We start from the raw sequence: 15668 nt of genomic DNA on the forward strand, positions 1-15668 counted from the left end.
TTTGGGAATGCAAAATTATTTGCATCTGGGGTGCAAAATCCACTCCAAAATTTGCATAGCAGGTTGGCCTCCTACACTGGGTCTACTCTGGCTACTTTGGAACCGCAGTGGAAGCAGTTGCCTTATACAGAACCAGACCAATGGGGTCCATCAAACTCAGTTTTTTATACACTGACTGGCAGCAATGAGACTCCAGGATGTCAGGAGGCATTCCCAGGTCTACCTGGAGATGTCATCAAGGACTAAGCCTGGGACTTTTTGCAGACAAAGGAGGTGATCTAATGACTGAGGCACCACTACCCTTCACCTTTCAGAGCTGGAGAAGCAGGGAAGCGATTCTGGATGCAAACTCTGGCTGTATCCTTCTGCATAACTAACCCAGTCCTTACCCTCAGAGGTAATTGCACTGCACCTTGGCCTTTATGACTGAAGGAAGATTAAGAATTCAGTCCTACACACACTTACCTGGAAGTAAGTTCCAGATAACTCAATGTGGCTTACTTCTGAGTAGCCAAGCATAGGGTTGCAACCAGGCCTCCTGGCTCCCTGTAATGCCCAGCAACCTCTGGCAATCAAATTGATATTCTTCTCTAGTGTTGAAGCGTTTGCAATGGATGGCCACAGGATGCCACTGGAAGCTTCTGCATGAGGAAGCAGCTTCCCCACCCCAAGATTTGGCTTCCTTTCCATTCTGCCTGATAAAGAGGGTTGTATGGCTCAAAAGCCTGTATCTCCTCCATACCAGCCAGCTGATCCAATAAAGATAATGCCTTGCTTAGGGCACAATCCAGCCAAAGCTAAGCACCTTTAAGTCCCACTGATTTGTTCTTAGACAGATGTTCCAGTAGCTTCAGATAGTGACTTTCACGGATTGTCCACATGCAGGAAGAAAAGCCTTCCATCAGCAGGAGGCTTCTGGGGCCTCCTTTCTTTGGCTCAGCCAGGATGGTCCAGGCCAGACAAAAGGAAGGACTCTTTCACACAGCAGCACAGAGGTAAACCCTGAAATGCACTCCTAGGAGAGGCAGTGATGGTGGCCACAAATGGGGAAAACTTGAAAAGAGGAGTGGACAACTTCATGGAGGGGGATAAGGTTACCAATTAGTGCAAGCACAAATGGCTGTGTTCTCTGTCCAGGGTCAGGATGCTGAGAAAATGTGGAGGAGCACTGTGCTCTTGTCCTGCTTTTGAGCTGCCCCTCGGGGCATTTGCTTGGCCACTGTGAGAACAGAGTACAGAACCAGCTGAGCCCCCTTAGGCCTGATCTTGCAGCTGCAGGGCTCCTCTAAAGTGCTTAGGACCCTTGACTAGGAAGGGGCTTCCAAGAGGAAGGGGTGGGTCAGAGAGAGACCCACTGGGGTGGGTCAGAGAGAGAGAGAGAGAGAGATTGACCTGACTGGCAGACAAGATGATGCTTGGCACTCAGTCCGGCCTCAGCCCCAGCAGCACCGTGCTGCTGGCATCCTCACTGGCACCAGAGGGTGGGGCACCCATGTTGGAAGAAGAGGGGGAACTCCACGGGACTAAGCTGAGACATCTGAGCAACAACGCGGGGAACGACGGGGCTGGGCAAGCAGGCCAGGAGAAAGCATGTGGGGGGGGGGGGCGCAGTGCTTCTTTCCAATCCATCGAGGGCATCTCCGGCAGCGTTCAAGAGCTCTTGGAGAACATCCCCCCTCCCGCACCGCTTCTGGAAGCATCGGTGTCTGAGAAGGCGGGGGCTGGTCCCGGAGGAGGCGTGCTCCCAAGGGGTCCGGCAGGCCAGAGGCCGCCAAGCTGACTCCCTGCGCCCCCCACCCCACGCGGCACTTGGAGCAGGCGGGCGCCAGCTGCAAAATTTGCCGCAGTGTGCGCGCCTCGCGTGCGCGCTCAAGAGCCTCCGCCACCGCGTCCCCCCTCCCCGGCAAAGGCGAAAGGGGGCGCTGGCCGGACCCTTTCCCGGAGGCCTTGATGGGCAGGCTAGCTAGCCAGCCTGCGAGCTGCCCCCTCCGGAGCAAAAGCACCAGCGCCTCCGCCTTCCAGTCCCAGGAGGGCTAGCTGGCCCATCTGCCCAAGACCAGCCCCCCCCCCGGGCAGGGATACCCCTCGGGGCACGTCCCCGTGGGGGGAAGCAATGAAGCCCGGGGGGCGGGCAGCACCTGCGGACGAGGATGCTGCTGCGCCCCCTCCCTCCTCTCCCCACTCCGTTCCCTTCCGGAGGTCGGGCATGCGGGGTGCAGCCCCCCTTCCGTCCCCCGACGGGCCTCCTCTCGGCCCGTGCGATGCGCGGAGGGCTCTGGCCACCCTCGTCCTCCCAGGATCCCACCCCTCTGGCCGGCTGGCCGGCCGCGGCCGGTCCCATCCCCGCTCCCCCCACCCCATGCACGTACCCGGTGAGGTGGCGACGCGTCCCTCCGCCCTCGGCTGCCCTCCGCGACGATGCCGGCTGGGCCTGGGCTGCGCCAGGCAGCTGCTGTCAGTGCAAAGCGGCGGCGGCGAAGTGGGGGGGAGGAGGGGGCGGAGCTGCTCCCTCCCCGCCCCGGCAGCCTTAACCCCTCGTGAGCCGCGGCAAGGCCTCCGAACTGCCCAAGCGCACAACTGAGCAGGAAAGGGGCAAGAGAGGGCTGGAAGTGGGGGGCGTTGCACGGCTCTTCCGCAGGACGGAGCTCGCTCAGGTTGTGCATGCAAATGGAGCCACTCCACTTCCCTCCTGCAAGACCTGGGGAAGGGGAGCCCGCAAGTGCTGTTCTAGAGGATGCATCAACAGTGCAGTCAAGTCGTCTCCAATGGGGCTTCCTCCCAAGTCAGCGAAACGGGCTGCTGTGAAAATGGAAGAGAAGCCAGATTCCCTGGGAAATGTGGGGAGCTGTTTCCACACAAGAAAATAATGCCCAACTGCAGAGATAATTATTTTTTGGGGGGAGCAGGATTTGGCATGCCTGAGCTGAGCCCACATTTGGATGTGCTTTAGCATACATCCAATGTCACCATCTGGTGCCCAAAGGGAACCACAACAGGAGGCATCCTCCCATCATTAAACCATGCTTGGCTGTCATCTTGGGCCTGGAAATGAACGTACAGATCCCATATGATTAAGAGAACCGAAATGAATTACAGGTCCTCTTAACCCCAGTTGCTGCCCGGAGGGTCTGCTAAGCTCTGCCAAGCTGGTTGTAAATAAAAAGACAAGAGAGATGGGAGGAGTTTGCGGGCTTGAAGCAAGAAGTTCCACTTCTGTGGCCAGTAAGCCACTCTGGCCTCGGAGTGCTGTTCATGGCTGTTGGAAGGATTTGCTGGCCTGGAAGGAAGAGGAGGTGTTGCCACATTCAGAGCAATTGGCAACAGGAAGCCTTTCAACTGGCCAGGCCTAGTATGTGCTTGGCCACTCCTGCTATAGCTTCTGCCTGTCAAGCCCAGCTCAAATCTGGTCTAATTAAGGTGTCCAGGGAGATGTCCAACCTAGTCCAGGCAAGGGATGCATTTAGTGGACTAGTTCTGTTAAGGTTAACAAGAACAGGAAAGCAGTTAAACTGTTGCTGTTCTTACTGATTAATTAATTTACATGTAACACCACCATTAAGAAATCACCATTAAAAAACACTAATTCTTAATGTTGCCATTTCTGGGGTCTTATTCTTCTTTTGTGTAGAGGCTGGCTTGTTCATCTTACTCAAGATGTGGAAGATCAGATATTGTCCCAGAATATCTCTAGCAGTGGCAAACACACTTGAGTTGTGCTTCTCTGTCCAGCACTGAGAAAGCTGAACAGGGAGACTGGGACATCATCTCCATCAGTATAATGCATTCCAGCGAATGCAGCAAAACTCCAGGAAATTAAGATGTCTACAGAACAGGATATCCAGCTGATTCCTGACAGATGACCAGCTTGGTGCCTGTGAGGGTAGAGGTGTGATTTTCAGCTTGGGAAATACATTTGTGTCTTAGAAGGGCTTTGCATATAATGGAATTCCAGCCTCTTCATGGAAGAGAGTAATAGGGAAAATTCCATGCCTCACCTACAGGAGTTGACAGGTGCCTATAGCTGACTTGGAAGTGAATGTACTGAGCTGCAATGACTACACAATCCAGGGAGGTTCTATATGGAAGAGTGTGATACTTTCATAAGAAACAACAATAAATATTGTATAGGTGTGTCATCCTCCTTCCCTCTCTTTGCAAAGATCAGGGGTGAGTACAGATCTGCCTGAAGGCAAAACAGCACCATCCACTAGGGATGGGTGGGTATCATTATTTCAGATTATCAGTTTTCCATTCTTAAATTCAGATTTTCACAGATTAAATTCAGATTTCAGATTGCTTCATATCCACGGAACCTGTGGTCAGTTGGCAAATAAGGCATAAGGAGAGTAGGAGGTGAGCAGCTTGGCCTCTGTGCTGCTGTCTCCTCCTCCAGTCTCTCTTGATCCATTTCACTCCACTTTTTCCAGCAAAAGAGAGACACCCAGATACAGAAAGGACAGAGATGACCATTGTGTTGATAGGCTAAATTGCTCAAGGGATGAAAGTAAGAGCGACCTATAGAAATTAATGGAGAAGTCCAATATTTTAATATAGATAGATCTGGGCAGCAGTGTGTCCATCCATCCTCCAAAAAAAATGTTAGAGCAGAAACTCTTTCCTTTATTGCAAATTCATTTCTTATTTCGTGTGAAACATTTTTAAATTATCCCTGCTAATACAAACTCCAAAGCAAATACTGTTCATTAACTCCTTGGCAGGGGTTGTGGCTAGCAGGGAGTGGCAGTGCAGCTCACACTGAATCCTACGGTTTCCAAAAATAGGGGTCTAATACTTGTCCACAGCTGTTAGGCCCCTGTTGCAGGTTGGGTGGAAGCTGAGAGTGCAGCTTACACTTTTGCCATGATATCCATCATTTTATGCTTACATTGCAGATTGAGCTGGGAAGCATTAAACAAGGATCAGCTCACTGTTATACCCCTATTGCTGACTGGAAGACTGTGGCAGGACAGAGTAGTGTATGGCAGACCTTCAATGCTCTTAATATTTCAGGTCACCAGCAGGGCTGAGGCAGATTTGGATTCTCACATTTGTCAGGTTGCAGCAAATCTGTCATGCACTCAGCTCTCCATTGTGGCCTAGCCAAGCACTCAGCTGCATGTAGAAGATGTGGGACATTAGAAATACATATTCTTAGAAATTCAACCTTAGAAATACATATTCTTGCTAGTTAGCATGAGAAGGGGCTAACACCACAGAGATGTATTGTTGACAGGCAGATGCTCAGACCATAGAAATACAATTGGTAGACATTCCCCCCTCCTTTGCTGTAGAAGGCGCATGTAGCATTTCATGCTTCTTCCTCCCTCCCTTTCTTTCTTTGACAAGCGTTGGATACAGACAAAGCTTTGGGCACATGGCTGAAGTTGATTATACTGTAGATATGAATACATGTTTTACCTGCATAGTTTTTACTGCTGCCTTTACTGTGAACCAGTGGAAGGTTATAAAGTAAGTAAATCTTGTTTTAAACTTACTTTACAAGTTGTTTCTTGATTCTTTGTTAAGTGGGGTAAGAAATAGAAGACCAGGTTATTTCATAGCTGAACTTGCTCAAAAGTAGGCTTTACAGTGGACTTTAAAAGCAGGCATTAAAGTAGACCCTCCTTCTATGGAGCTTTTTAAGCAGAGGTTGGATGACTATCTGTCATGGATGCTTTAGCTGAGATTCCTGCATTGCAGGGGGTTGGACTAGATGACCTTTGGGATTCCTTCCAACTCTACAATTCTATGATTCTACAGCCTAATTCTTATGCTTTAAATTTTTGCTGCCAATTATGGGATTTTAAAACTCTGTTCAACCTACACACGTGGGAGCCAGAAGGGATAAATTGCAGTTAATATATCCTCTCCTACCCATAAAACTCATCCTACAGAAGCCTCCCGTTCCATTGACTTGCATGGAGACTTTGAAATGTCAAAGAGGTGATGACGCGTGAGCTGAAATCTCCAGGGATCTTGCAGCCCAGAACCTGTTAGAAGCAAGATTGAGCTCTGTGTAGATCTAGCCATGAACCAAAGGCCAGGATACCATGGGTAATGAGCTGCACACAAACTCCTGACTCTCTTGCTGTCCTTCCATGAAGGGAAAGCACCAGGAGACAGGTCTGTTTACATCTTTTCCTGCATCTCTGACTTCTCGCATTCTTCAGGGTTGTCCCGCCTTGCTTTAAACAAGCTGCTTCCCCAATTTTTCGTCAGCACTGACCATGGTTGCACGTAAGGAAGTGGATGTCAGTCACCAAAGCTTAGAAAAATAAATGAGACGTCAACAAAGAGTGTTGTGGCACCTTAAAGATGGAAGTGCAACACTCTTCGTTGACATCTCTTTCTTTCTTAGTTCAGTTTGCTCTTCCATGAATTAACTCCTGTGGTTTTGAAGTCTCTTTTCCATGGCTACCTCTTCTCAGGTTTCTCCTTCCGCTTGGAGACCTGATATAGTTCTCTGTTCTCAGCCCCCTCCCTTTGTTCCTTCTAGGCTATCTCTGTGGTGTTATGCTGATGATATCTAGCTTGATCTTTCCGCCCTTCTCTCTTCATTCCTACAAGGCCAAGGTCCCTTTGGCACCATCCTGAAGGATGCCCAATTTCAGGCTGCATCTTGGGGCAGGGAGAGCATTGACCAGGGCAGCAGCTTCAGCTTTATTTAAAAAAATAAAAAGAGAAGAAGAATAGTTGTAGGCAGTGCTATTTTTCTAGAAAAAGAGGTCCCGGAATTCACCAGGAACACCTCCCCTTGTTCTCTTATAATGGCAATGGGCCCACCTGAGAGGGGCCAGAACTGAGCCCTGGTTGTAGGAGATGTTGGCTCAGAAGAAGCAGAGCTCCAGCTGCCACCACCCTGCTTCCGTCTCCTCAGGATGCCTACCATGACCCTGAACCCAAGCAGTTACCAGGAATCTTGAAGCAGAAGTGGAAAATCCTGCTGCACCAGGCATAGCAGGAATACAAACAGAGAAGTGGCTAAACTTCAATTCCCAACAATGAGCCTTAGTCTGTATCTGACCCCCCCCCACCACAGACAACCCCACAAAGATAGCACTTCTGGAGCCTGAGTCCCACAAGGAACCCTTGACACCCCACCCCTACCCCACTCTCAAGCATGGGCGATACAGAAAGCGGGAGAGGATGATGATAATAATAATAAAAATAATAATTTATTTATATGCTACTCATCTGGATTCGGTTACCCCAACCACTCTCAAGGTAACAGGGTGATAGGTGGGATCCAGGCCAGAGGATTGGCTTCAGGGAGTCTCCACTCTTGAGGAATGGGGAGATCTGGCCCAAGACCAGGGGTCCTCAAACTACAATCCATGGGCCAGATCCAGCCCGCCAGGGTCCTAAATCCAACCCGCACAGCCATTGCAGAACCCAAAAGAGAGGAGGAAGCAGGGGAGGGGGAAAAAAGGAGGGTGTTTATGAGGCGCCCTTGGAGGCTGGCTCTTCATTCATGTGGTGCGCCACTGCCGCCTGCCTCAGCCCTCCCAGTCCTCCTCAGTTGGGTTGCCCTCCTCCTGCAAACGGTGGGGGGGGGCACAGCGGGGCTGGACCATGCAGTGGCAGCAGAGCCTACTTCCTGTGAGGAGAAATGGGGGGGTCGCCTTCTCAACCCCCCCTCACTTGAATGGGCAGGTGTTTTGTTTTTTGGGGGTGGGGGAGGAAAGGCAAGGAGGGTTCTCCCCCTCCCACAACCACTTCCCTCCTAACGGTCGGGAAAGGGGAGGGGGTGAGCCGGATGTTTAGGGGGTGCTGCCAGGCGGGAGCTGGTGTGGAGCGAACACCCCCCCTTCCCCAATGCTGCTCAGGCCCCCTGCTGACAAGCTGCGTGGTCTCCACCGCCAGCCCTCGACTGCCACAGCCTTGTGGTGGGATCGCAGGCATCTCTTTCCCTCCCTCCTGCTCACACAGCAATATCTCACCCTTTCCCCTTCAAAGGTGTGTGTATTGAAATGGGTGTTTGTGTGTAACAGCACATTTTCGTAGCCTTCGGTGGCCCCACCCCAAAATATTATATGCAAATGCAGACACTTCGAGATGGGATCCCCCTACCCCACCTTATCCCCCCCCCCAGCTTAGGCCTGGCTTGTTTATGTTGATTAAAATTGTTCTTCATTTTAAATATTGTATTGTTTTTCCTGTTTTTGTGCACTACAAATAAAATACGTGCAGTGTGCATAGAAATTTGTTCATATTTTTTTCAAACTGTAGTCTGGCCCCCAACAGTGTCTGAGGGACAGTGAACTGGCCCCCTGTTTAAAAAGTCTGAGGACCCAATACAAACATAAAAAGTCAGTGGAGTGCAGCATCTCCAAGCTGCCCATTTGGAGCTGTCCATGGTGCTGCGACTGCAGCCTGAGGCTGCTTCCTAGCCCCCAACTTGGACTCCCCCCACCCAACTTGGAGGAGCCCATTGTGCCCCACAGACTCTCCCTTGGGGCTGGGTCAGATGCCACTAGCATCCCAGTGCACTGTAGGAAAGAGTAAGGCTGGCAGCAGGCAGAGCTCTGCTCCTATTTCTGAAGCCACCAGGAGACAGCACATCACCCCAGAAGCCTCCCTCAAAGCTGACAGTAGGTCTGGGCACAAATGCAAATCTCAAAAATTAAGATAAACAAGATGGGCACTGACCTTTGACCTCTGATGAAAAATGTGCAAGATGACGCGTAACAAACAGTCTCAGTTGCTGATTAAGGTCACAGGAAGAGAGGTCAATGTCCCATGAGCGAAGACCTGTTGAGACAAAGGGAGAGAGGAATGAGTTCATGTGCTCTCCTAGAAGAGACCAAAGCTGTACACTGTGATTCAGAGGAACACAGGCCTGGCTTGTACCTTGGGTGAAGAAGTGGGTTCGACCACCCAGTAGGAACAAGAGTCCTTTTCTGTGCATTGGATGCTTTGCTCCTTGCATGAGAGTCCAACTCTAGTCCAAGCTTCTACTGCCTAATCACTTTCCCAAAGCCCCTGAGCATCCTGATAGCCTCAGAGTTTGCTCTTTAATCCACGTAATCTATGAGGGCTAATCACCTTCCTATCCCAGCAGGGTGCTCAGTCTGTCCTTCCAAACAGCAGTTTAGCCTCTCCAGGTAATCCATGTGGCTTCCCCATCGTGCGGTGGGAGTCACCTTCAGGTCCATGAGGTGAGTTTCTTCCACACTGTCCAGCGAATATTCCTTCAGAGGGACTGTTTGCCTCAGTCACCTGGCACCATGGAAAGCTGAAGAATGGGCTTGTGTATGTCCTATTTCATTTAGCACAGATTTATACTACACTGCAGTGATGTACACTGCATTGACCAGCTTCATCAATGCTGATCAGCTTCATCGATGTTGCCTTGCTGACCAAAGCAGTTTTAGTCCTAAAAGCAGACTGGAAGTGAGATGAAATAAGTCCACATCATCAGCACCATTTAGGAATATTTGGAGCCAGGTCCTTACCACCAATTCAAGCACCTGTATCAATGAGTAAGGCTGGACACACAAAGAACTGGAAGGTACCTCAGCTCAGCCTCACTTGTCAGTCTACTGCTAAAGCATTTATGATGGGTGACCATACAATTTGCACTAAAAAACCTATAATCAAGGAGAGCCCCCCCCACCTTCCAAGGCAGTCTCTTCCACCATTGAAAGCTCTTTCTAACGGTTAGTAGAAATCCCGTTTCCTATAATTTCAACCTATTAGTTCAGGTCCTATTCTCTGGAGAAATAAATTGCTCCATTATCTATGTGACACTCTTTAAGTATATGAACATGGTTTTGTCTCATCTCACCTCTTAGTTGTCTCTTCTCCTGGCTACACATACCAACCTCCTTCCTCATAGGATGTGGTTCCCAGGGGCCTCACCATCTTTGTTGCCCATTTCTGGGCACACTCCAGTTGGGCACTCCTTCAGCTGCTGTGCCCACCACAGCTGGACACAGGTAGGTCTAGATGAGGTCTGACCAAAGCAGAATAGGGTGCCATCATTAGTTTTGTGGTGTGGACATTTTATACATTAGTTAATGCAGTCTTGAACTGTATTGGCTTTTTTAGTTACTGCATTGGGTTGCTGATTTATATTTAGCTCATGGTGATGGTCCAAGGAAGGTTTATTTGGCAGCAGCTTCCAAAAGAGCACAGAAGTGGGAAACTTTGTCTCTCCATGCATCCTGTCTTCACCTTCTGGCTGCAACAACTGAAACTCATCCAAGCAAGTACTACCAGATGCTGCCAAGGCAGCAGCCCATATTTTTACAGTATTCAAAGCAGAACCCAATTTGAAGTTATTTGCAAGTAAATTACAGTGGGCTACTGAAGATTTATGACCACAAGCTCCCTGGAGTACCAGGGGACTGACCTGGAGCTAAAGTATTATTTTTCCCCTAACACTATTAGGCTTAATTTGCTTGAATAGACCGGGGGTGGGGAGAATACCTTTCAGTGCAATGGGGCACCCTGAATGAAATGCATCTCTTCTACCCTGGGCTATCTAGCCTCAGGTTCTGGTCAAAATTGTACACCGAATATTCCAATTTCAGTAAAGACTAAAGGAACTGGGACAATAAAGAATGAAACTGGGACCACCCAAGTCAGGCTCTCTGGCTATCCTTTCTAAGGTTATTTAAAATGTACAAGACATACACACAAGAAGCATGTATGTTCAATTTGATAATGACAGAACAATTTAAGACCAAACAATATGTACTAATTTCAGTTGCATACATTGTAATCTATACTCCATACAAAACAAATTTCCTCATTATGTTCCCTAACATTCAGTTTATCATGGTGCTGCTGGAATGAATGAAGTGAAATAGTGGGAATCAGGAAAACGTCCCTCAAGTCTTCCAGTCTTCCTTGAATTTAGGAGAGGAGCTAAAAGTTCTTTTTTTAAAAAAGCTATTTTTATTAAAGCTTGAAAAACAAACAAGGAATAAACAATATAAAGAATTCAGCATTAAATTTCCAGCATTTTTAAACATAAAAGCTAAAATAAATAAGTTACAGAAAAAGAAGGAAAAAAGAAAAGATTTCCAATTCTCCATCTATTAGTTTTAAAAGCTTGTGCAAAAACTTACTCCATAATAACACCCAACTCTTCTACTTTACATAAACCAACTTTTTTCAGTCTTCAAAATGTCAACAATGATTTTTCCCTAACATGTCAACTTTGCAATCTCAGCCAAATCCATTAATTTCAATAACCATTCTTTCATAGTAGGTAATAGGAAGTTCTTCTGTCTTTGTTGTGCTTATTAAAATCTTACTGCTGTGATCATATATTGTATTCCATATTCTTTTTCTAGTTGTACCGCCATTAGTCCCAGCAGGAAGAGCTCTGGTTTCAGTTGAACAAGAGGAGCAAATAGTTCTGAATAGGTGTCAGAGGTCAGTAATGGATTTGGGGGCTTATATACTATGTGAGTCCAGGCAAGGCAGAACTTAGAATTTCATCTAAGCCAGAATGGTATAGAAGTTAGAGTGTCAGACTAGGACCTGGGAGACCAGGGTTCAAATCCCCAATTGGCCATGATGCTCACTGGGTAACCAGGGGCCATCACTGCTTCTCAACCTAACCTACCTCACAAGGCAGTTGTGGGAGTTAAATGAATAAGGAGGGGTACGATGTACACCACCTCAAATTCCATGGAGGAAATGGAGAGTTATAAATGCAATAAATTTATAAACAAATAAAATGTGACTAGGAAGACAGTTTTGGCCTGTTCTGAATGGGATTATACACCCCTTAAGGATCAAGCCCAGAATTTTGGAGTGCTGTTAAATCCTTCTAATAGTTTGGATATCCTGGGGCATCTGCATCATCAGACTAGTCAGGTTCACTAGCTGTGACCCCTTGCCACTATTGCCCATACTATGCCCATCTATCTTTAGATTATATTTGAAGACAATGCAGAAATGTAAAATGCTGCAGTTTAGGTTATTGTTGGTACTAGTAATGAGGAACACACAATTATGTTCAAAAGTAGCTCCAGATTTCCTATTTCCCCAGGTAAACTGCTAGTCTTAACCTTTAAAATCATTTATGCCTTAGAACCTTGGTATCTGGAAGACCACCTACTCCTATGCAAACCTTCCTTTGCCTGCAGAAGCGAGGCAGGTGGTAGCTGGAGAGATTATGTCCCATCACTGCAATGCCCTCCATATACAGCTGCTCCACATGTTTGCTAAGTTTTCAGTGCCAGATAAAGACTGTTTCATTTGTAGGAGCTTTTCATGAGCAACATTTTAATTTTATTTGCTGAATTGTGTACAGCCTGTTTTATTTTCCTTGTTATGCTGTCCAACTTATTTTATTTCCACTGATCTTTTGAGTTAAAAATTAATAATAATGTGATATTCCATTTACAGTACATTGTGCTCTGTTTTACCAGCATTGTGCATTGCTTTAGAAATTATTTAAATTTAAAAACAAGAGATATGCATTTTTGAAATTAAATAAGAATAAAGCAATGCCCTTCCAGACTTACAAAGACAGCCCCTCTCCACAAACCCTGCAGTGTAAGACTGCTTTAAAAGGATTCAGCCAACCACAGGGGAGGAAAATAAAAGAAAAGGAGGTGATTTCCATATGTCCAAAGGAGGAGTCAACCACAGTGGTAATTCTTCTTTCATTCCCTTGAAATGACCCATCCACGTTGACAAGGTGCTACAAATATCACCCTAAGGAGAGAGAAAAGAGGGCTGCCTTTACTCCATTTCTGGAGAATGCCAGGTAAGAAAAGAGCCCTCACCTACTTCCTGCTCACCAAGGAGGCACTTTCATGCTGCTCCTGCTTCACACTCACTGCAGAGAGAAAGTCCAGGAACTAGCAGGAAAGAAAGCTGCACTGCAGCACCAACTACACACCACAGCAGCCGCAGAAGCAGAAGCAGCCACTACCTGCCTCTTTCCAAGCTTGCCAGCTTGCTTCCATCTAATCCCCTTATGTGCAGCAAGAAAGATGTGGGTTTCCCATAAGTTGCTGAAAATCAGAGCTGCAACTAGGAGGTCCTTGAATAGCACTGCAGTGTCAATCCCATGACACTGATTTGCATTCTTGGGGGAGGGCCAATATGGGACATTTTGCTGGCAGCAGCTGGGCAAGCACCAGCCACACCCTCCAGGCTGCAGAGAAGGGGAACCTTCCTCACTTACCTGGATACATGGTCAGTGGGGTTGCATGCCTTTCCCCCCTGCCAGGCTGGAGTTCCTGAGGAGAGAGGGCATTAAGGGTTCCACCCCAGCTATAAAGCCTTATTGGGAGTGCACTTACTGTCTCATTCCTTATGCCCTTTGCAGGAATGATTACAGTATATGCTTTGTATTTGTTTACTCCTAGCTTTATACTCCACCAGTTCAAGCAGCAGCATTGTGCCAGATAGAAATACAACTACAAGTCAGTTTTCTTAAGAAAAAGTCATACCAGATGAACTTCATCTACCTCCCCCTTTTTACAGCTAACTTGATAGAACAGGGGGAAGTTACGAGATGTAGTATAGCTTGTTTTCAGCAAGGCTTTCAACAAGCTCCTCCACAATATTCTTGTTGACAAGCTGCTAAAATGTGTGATAGACTAAGCTCGGGGACTCTTGGATTCAGGGGCAGAATAGAGACTTCCAGAACTCCTTATCCAACTCTTTAGACTTTCCCCAAGCCAAAACCCTCAAGGGCTCTGGATCCAGTTCCTCCTATAGGGCTTTTGCCTGGCTGAAATGTGTCCTTGAACTGTCTCAGTGGATGGAGAAGTGTGTGTGGGGAAATCATTGGCTTGATTGTGGCAGGGCTGTAGTCTATTGTACTAAGAAGAGTCACATCTGTTGCTTATTTTGCTTCTAGTCCTGCCCACCTTTGACAAACAGTTCCCAGAATGCTGCCTATGAAGGTTCCCCACCCCCACATGAAAGACACTGTTAGGCAGATGTGTAGCTAATGGCTCAACAACTTTGTATAAAAGACTTGGACACAAAAGAGTAGAGAAAATGTTCATCAAATCAGTAGATAACACCAAACCAACAAAATTCAAGATGTGTCTAGCATGATGAAGAACTGGACCAAAGTAACAAATTTAATTTCAACACAGATAAATGCAACATTATGCATTTAGGTAGGAAAATCAAGACACACAAGTACAGGATGGAAAGCACCTGGCTTGACAGTAGAGCCAGGTTTCTTAGCACACCATGAGCTAAAAATGAGCCAGCAATGTGATGCTGCTACTAAAAAGGCTAATACAATTCTAGGCTACAACGGAAACATAGTGTCTGGATCATGAGAAGCTATGGGACCGCTAAAATTCTGCTTTGGTCAGCCTTCAGCTGGAGTCATGTACTTCTGGGCACTGCAGCAGTTTAAGAATAAAGGACTAATAGACGAAAACGATGACAGTTCCCGGGCTCTCCCATAGATGACAGAGCAAATTTGTCTTCAGTCACTCCCGAACCGGCAAGATCAAAATGGCAAGAAGACTGACCGCCAGGTGGATCTTCCAGGGAACGGCGCCTCGGGAGCTCCTGCCCAGGCGGCAGCGGGCAAGGAGAAGGGTCCGGCCAGAAGAAGCCGTCCCGCTCAGCGAGCTTCCTAGGCAGGTCCTGCGGCGGCTGGGCCTGGCGACCCGCTTTCCCTTCCTCCTCTTGCCGGCCAGTGCCCCGCCCCCTCCCCGCCACAGACTCTCCAGGGATGGGGACGCCGCCGCTCTTGGGAATTCCGGTCCAGGGAGCGCCGCGCCAGGGCGAGATCCAACCGGTCACGCGCCCCTCAGGTGCTCCCGACGGCGGCGACACAGCAAGCCCTCTCCAGGGTGCTGAACGCGCAGGCGGCGGCGGGGGCTTCCGGCAGGCCTCCCCCTCTCCCTCCCTCCCTCCGCCCGTCCTTACCGCGCTCGAGGCTCCGGCGCAGCGTTTCCCGCTCTTGCTCGGTGCCGACCTCGCCGATCACGGCAAGCACCGCGTGGCCCCGCCGCTGCCTCCCCCACCTCTCGCTGCCGGGCGCCGCCGGCGTCTCCATGGCGACAGGCCCGGCCGCCGGCGTCCCCATAGCAACTGGTTCCCAACTCCGCAGATGCTGCAGCGGCCTCCTGCGCGCGCCTCTTAAGGGGAGAGCCGGTCGCGCGCGGATTGGCTCCTCAGAACGCACGTGCCCCACGAGGCGCTGGGGCGGGGATTCCCGTGGCCCCGCCCCCAGAGCCGTCCCCGCCCACCTACCCAGGCGTGCTTAGGATAAGCAGGGCGTGGGGCGGAGTCACAGAAGGGGCGGGGCTCTTTCCACTCCCCGCGTCGAACGGGCTGGGAGGGGCGGGGCGGAATTGCCTCTTCCTTCTACTCTCCTGGAGGGTGAGATATACACGCTCCTTCCAGGACCCGAGGCGATCCCGGCCGCTGTCCTGCAGCCCAACAGGCGCTTATCTCTGTTAGCGGAGCCTCCTCCCCCACGCGCCCGGGTCTGATCCAGCTTTTGCTCCTGCTGCTGGGCTCCGGTGATGTACCCCCAGCCGGCACCGAGGAATGAGGGCGACCCTTCCCTCTTTCCATCGGGTGGCGCAAGGGAGAGCGAACCCCTTTGCCCGCCGCGAGAAGGCGATCCCTCCCCGCCGGCCCGAGGTCTGCCCCCCCCCCCCAGTCAGGCCAGCGGCCTCCAAACGAGCGGAGGTGGGGAAGCTGCCCTGGTCCCCAGC

At 49.3% G+C, this 15668-nt stretch overlaps 1 protein-coding gene and 1 long non-coding RNA gene across 3 annotated transcripts in view; one reads left to right on the forward strand and one right to left on the reverse strand.

Moving 5' to 3' along the window:
* Nucleotides 1-15002, reverse strand: part of MAP1A (microtubule associated protein 1A) — a 35600-nt gene extending 20598 nt beyond the window's left edge. Inside the window, exons 1-2 of one of the 2 annotated variants that reach the window (XM_082199484.1) lie at nt 14872-15002; nt 8650-8751 (exon numbers count right to left, since the gene is read on the reverse strand). In XM_082199484.1, the coding sequence (XP_082055610.1) occupies nt 8650-8751; nt 14872-15001 (232 nt within the window). In that variant the 5' untranslated portion in view covers nt 15002. Of the gene's footprint in view, nt 1-2369; nt 2496-8649; nt 8752-14871 lie in introns of those variants that run through there. The other variant, XM_082199485.1, reaches the window with a different exon arrangement.
* On the forward strand, nt 8744-14832 carry LOC309518914. The gene is made up of 3 exons (XR_014213643.1): nt 8744-8855; nt 9839-9938; nt 11304-14832. It is a non-coding gene; the product is annotated as an uncharacterized lncRNA (long non-coding RNA).
* Nucleotides 15003-15668: the final 666 nt, after the last annotated feature.

Source organism: Podarcis vaucheri, assembly GCF_965113315.1.
Source record: "Podarcis vaucheri genome assembly, chromosome: 14".
NCBI classification, from domain to species: domain Eukaryota; kingdom Metazoa; phylum Chordata; class Lepidosauria; order Squamata; family Lacertidae; genus Podarcis; species Podarcis vaucheri.